The 5129-nt window shown below is 31.3% G+C and overlaps 1 protein-coding gene across 2 annotated transcripts in view; it reads right to left on the reverse strand.

Annotated features, from left to right (window-relative positions):
• LOC106110767 (potassium voltage-gated channel protein Shaw-like) overlaps positions 1-5129 on the reverse strand; it is an 82628-nt gene extending 77499 nt beyond the window's left edge. For both annotated transcript variants that reach the window (XM_013292668.1, XM_013292667.1), the window contains exon 1: positions 4925-5129. In XM_013292668.1, coding sequence (XP_013148122.1) covers positions 4925-4968 — 44 coding nt within the window. In that variant the 5' untranslated portion in view covers positions 4969-5129. The remainder of the gene's footprint in view (positions 1-4924) is intronic.

Genomic DNA, 5129 nt, shown 5'->3' on the forward strand with positions numbered 1-5129 from the left:
TTATCAGTAACGCAAATACATCTTCCAGAAATCTGGATTTTTCCTTTTAATATTACTAACAGACACTTCAATTTTATTATATGTATAGATAGATTTAAATACTATACCAAAACTATGCCATATAGTGACCTATATACAAATTAGCTAATCTTATTTTCACTAGTTCTATAAACTATATTAACAGATTTAGACTACCTATAACTATCAATACATCGTAAAAGTCTTTCTGTTTTTATATCGAGTTTCGAACAACAAGTAAATCTATCTCTGTTCAGATAACACTTTTATTGAGCAACTAAAATACGCTCATGACGTAGTGAGATCAGATTGTAACAATATCGTTCTAACTATCAGAACTTTCATAGTTCTTGATCTAGATTTTTCTACCAACCTGCACTTGTCCCTACGGGCAGTCGGCAGTCTGTACTACTCTTCCATACATGTCGTATCAATCACAAATATACTCCCTTAAGCATGTCCTCTTTAACACAATCCTTACTTACTTAAGTCTTCCTCTGCGTTTGGAGCTCCAAATTCAATATTAAAACTGTTTTATATATATGATCATCATCTTTCCACATATGTCCATACCACGCTTACCTTTTGCTTCTCAATATCTCCATTAGTAAAAAATAATAGGTAAAAAACAAACGAGCGGTTATCTGAAATTGTTATAATTGCAAAGTGACTGCTTAACTTCCTTTTATAGACAGAATAGAGATTGTACAGGGAAGTGATTTACCCTTGCGTGTATTCCCTATCTTGCCAAACCCACTGAGTCTAAAAGAACTGGAATTTAGCGTCTAGCATGTAATTCAGACGCTAGATAATAGTTCTAGTGGACTACTGTCTTCTGTGTGGTGGTATTGCACTGTCAAGTGGGACATTGTATATATTTTGATTTATACTACTACTGTTACACAAATACCCACTGCTTGCTGTAAAACAGATATCCAGAAATAAGTATAAATTCCACATTTCAATGACTGTTAGAATTGTAAATCAACATTAATATTAACACGTATTGATTTATTATTAAACGTAAAAACACAGGAAATGTTCAACATAGTGTTAATAAAATTCAACGTGGGTGAAACACGAACGTGTAATAACTTTAGTAATGCGTAATACATGTACATATAACACATAAAATCTCCTGTCTTTGTTAAAACGATGAAATAAATACATTATACTACGTATTCGATAACAATTATAACAAAAACTAGGTTATACAAGCAAAATTTACGACTAATATCATAGAATAATCTTTCTAATTTCACTAATATTAAAAATGCGAAATATTGTATGGATGACTGTTTGTTTGTAGTCTAAACAGCTAAACAAATCTGGATGATATATGGCATAGATAGAGAATAGTCTGGAAGAACACATAGACTACTTACTTACATTTTATTAATTCGCGGACGGTACCGCGGGCAACACATAATCTATACTATTATAATAAAGCGTAAACACACACTTCTTTGTTGCCTAAGATGTCAGCAATTACAGCATCCTATTGAACATTCTTTTTTTTAATAAAAAGCCCTACACTTACGTCAAGCATTAGGCTATATATTTTCACGCCATAAACTTAGGGAGTAAATATTTTGGATAAAAAACCTAATGTGGGAAATAAACCACAAGTTGCTGCCAACATCAACAAAGAAAGATTGCTAAGGTTTGTCATGTCATGTCATGTCATTTTGACATTTGCAATTGAGGATTTGACAAATGTAAACAATGAAATAAAGTTTTTATAATTTCACGCGGATGAATCCGCATGCGAACAGCTAGTACTAAATACAGCATCAAGCCACGTAGATGTAATCTAAATTAGATTATAAGATATTCCCACTCTCCTCCTACGCGGTGATAATTGAAGTAAACAGTAAATATTTATCATATTGAATAACGTATGAGGAAACCATCCTTTACCACTCGTTTCTTATGTATGTTCATATGTAACAATGACGTCAAAGTACACTACCAGTCCACAGACACACATATTGTTAACATTTGCAATCTTATTTGGGCGCACTTTGACTAAACTATCGCAAAATTATTTAGTCTCGCTTTGATTCCTATGAGGTTATATGGAGGTGTACTACTTGATTTTTATTTATGCAACTAAACAGTTAAATTGGCAGCGAAACAATCGACAATCGCAACAACAAATAAGTCAAAGATGTGCACCCGCTCTTATAATCTGTTTTTTAAAGCGAGCAATTAATACTTGTGATAAGGTTTTATTAGTGGTCACCCACGTCAAGAATGATATCCCTAACTATTGAATGTAATGGTAGAGTAGAGCATACTGTGCATACATATATGTGCATGTAACAAGGTGTAACATCAGGTATACTAAAGCACTCGCCTGACAGCAGAACAGACAACAGAATCTTAAAAACGTCGCTTCGTTGACGTTGTGTATAATCTCATACTCTATTTTAATGGAATTTTTATTGAAATCTTTTTCTTTAAGACGCTGTTTTCATATTTAAATGTCGTTTCAGAATTCTTTTGTATCTTGTATATAAAGTAAACCCAGTGTAGTGTAGTGTAAGTAAATTCAGTGAATGCGTAGAAAAATAACTCAATAATGATATTTCATTGTAACTATATTTATTTGTATTATTGAAAGCAGATCATTGTATCAACTGTTTATTTAATTGTCTGTTTATGTTAACACTCGAGGAAATATTCATAACATCGGCTAAAACTCTTGTAATTTACTATTTCCCTTAATAACAAGTCGGTTAATAACAGAGAAATAAAGTAAGCTACGGAAACATATCACATTTGTTTATGTAAATACTAGCTGTTGCTCTCGACTTTGTCCTCGTGAAATTAAAAAATATAGCCTATGTTAGTCAGCGATAATGTAGCTTTTTAATAGTGAAAGAATTTTTGAAATCGGCCCAGTAGTTTTCCAGTTATTTCAATGCATACAAAAATACAAATCTTTTCTCTTTATAATGTTAGTAAAGATATAAATAGTTACATAGTAAAAATAATCTTTTTCAGTGTTATATATAACTGAACGAAATTAATTTACAAACTTACTAGATATATTGAAAACTGATGGTAAATTATGGACAGAAACATTTCAGTATTAAACGTCACATTCCCAGAAAAACTTGAGCGGCCGCGCTTTGTGCGATAGTCGATTGTTTTGCATTTATCAACCGTTTAGTTGCACAACTAAAAATCGAATAGTATACGCACATTTATGTAAGATCATAGGAATCAAAGCGAGACTACACAGTTGTGCGATAGTTTAGTCAAAGGGTCTCTCCTAACCTATAGATATAGTCTGCAATATGATCAGTTTATATTTTGACTATTTTGTAGTTATTACCTATTCTAAATACTCCATCTTTATTTTGTTTAGTGATGTGTAAATCAAACCCACTCAGAGTACATCTAAATTCAAACTATGACGTCAACTAGTTCAGTACAATTTTACAAACGCTTTGTTTCTGTTAAGTTTAGTCGCTTCATAGTTCATTCATTCGACGAAATTCGGTTTAGTTCATTTATATCTGTACTAATATTATAAAGAGGCAAGATTTGTATTTTTATATGTATTAAAATAACTCAAAAACTACTGGGCCGATTTCAATTGTTTCACCATTAAAAAGCAATATTTTTAACTATTTTTAATTACATGTGGAGAAAGTCGCGAGCAACAGCTAGTTGTAAATAATATTACTTATTTTTCTAAACTTAGGTTTTGTTAGAACAACTCAGCTAACAAATGAGGTACTTACGAAATATAAGATACTAGCTTCCGCCCGCGACTCCGTTCGCTTGACATTATAATAATAAAAACAAAAGAAAGTAGCCTATGTGTTCTTCCAGACTATCCTCTACATCTATGCTAAATTACATTCAGATACGTTCAGCCGTTTTGGCTACAAACTCTAAAAAACATCCTTTCCACCAATCCATCTATCCATCCATCCAAACTTTCACATTTATAGTATTAGTATGAAGTATGATTAGTATGATTGTATTGCTTAAGATAAACTTAGAACTTAACAGAAGAACTAAATCAGTTAAATTAAGCTGAAAAGTGATCTTTCTAATTCTTACTTTCATACTAATATTATAAATGCGAAAGTTTAGATGGATGGATGTTTGAAAGAGTTTGTAACCTAAACTGCAGAAGAGATCTCAATGAAATATGGCAAAAATATAGAGGATAGTCTATCACATGGGGTACTTATTTTGTTTTTTTTAATTTGTAGACGGCCGTAAGATAGTGAGTGGATAAAGTCTTTCTTATGTCAGTACCAATACTTGCACTTAGGCTATAATCCAATTAAACAGTTCCTTAGTACAGATTAATTTTTCTTTATTCTACTAAAAGACTCTCAGTGATCGACTCAGAGTTAAGCAGCAAGAGTAAATTTAATTAGTCCATTATACCTCGACTTTATAAAATATCTTATCATATATGTTTTCAAAGTAATTTTTCATTAAAATAATTGATTTCATTAAATATTAAAGTTCATTATCTTTCTGTTGGTTTAGGCAAAAATGGCGTTGTTACAATAGTTTACACATTTGAATATTCACATTTAACTTGCAAATTCATGTCCACGCCTCAACGCCATGGATTAAATAGATGAGGAACGAACTATACATTGATAACAGACCATACACTTCGATTTTATACAATAGGAATAAGGAAATATATTATTGGAAAATTACATAGAAATCCATAATCTTTAAACACAGTTAATTACGTTTTAATATGTAAAAAACCTAGGTTTAAAAGACATAGGACATTTTATAATTTAACACAGATTATCAAAACTAAAACTTGATTTAAAATCCTTGATAAGTTAAACACAAGACTAGTTATCATAATTTCTTTTCTCGATTACTTCTTAAGCTATCACAAAATTATTAGTACCTTATTCCTCCAACGTTTAAAATGATCCTATTCTCGCCATCCATTACTGCATGCTATAATTGTCTTGTGACAATCATCGACACTATCTATTTCACAACACTACTCACAAACTAGAATTTTCAGCACAAAAAAACGTGAACCGGAAAAAGTTTCGTGTCGAATTTCCTCGATGCTTTGTTATTGTTACGAATGTTATTGTATCTCG

The sequence above is a fragment of the Papilio polytes genome, unplaced genomic scaffold, assembly GCF_000836215.1.
Source record: "Papilio polytes unplaced genomic scaffold, Ppol_1.0 DF824191.1, whole genome shotgun sequence".
Taxonomy (NCBI): Eukaryota; Metazoa; Arthropoda; class Insecta; order Lepidoptera; family Papilionidae; genus Papilio; species Papilio polytes.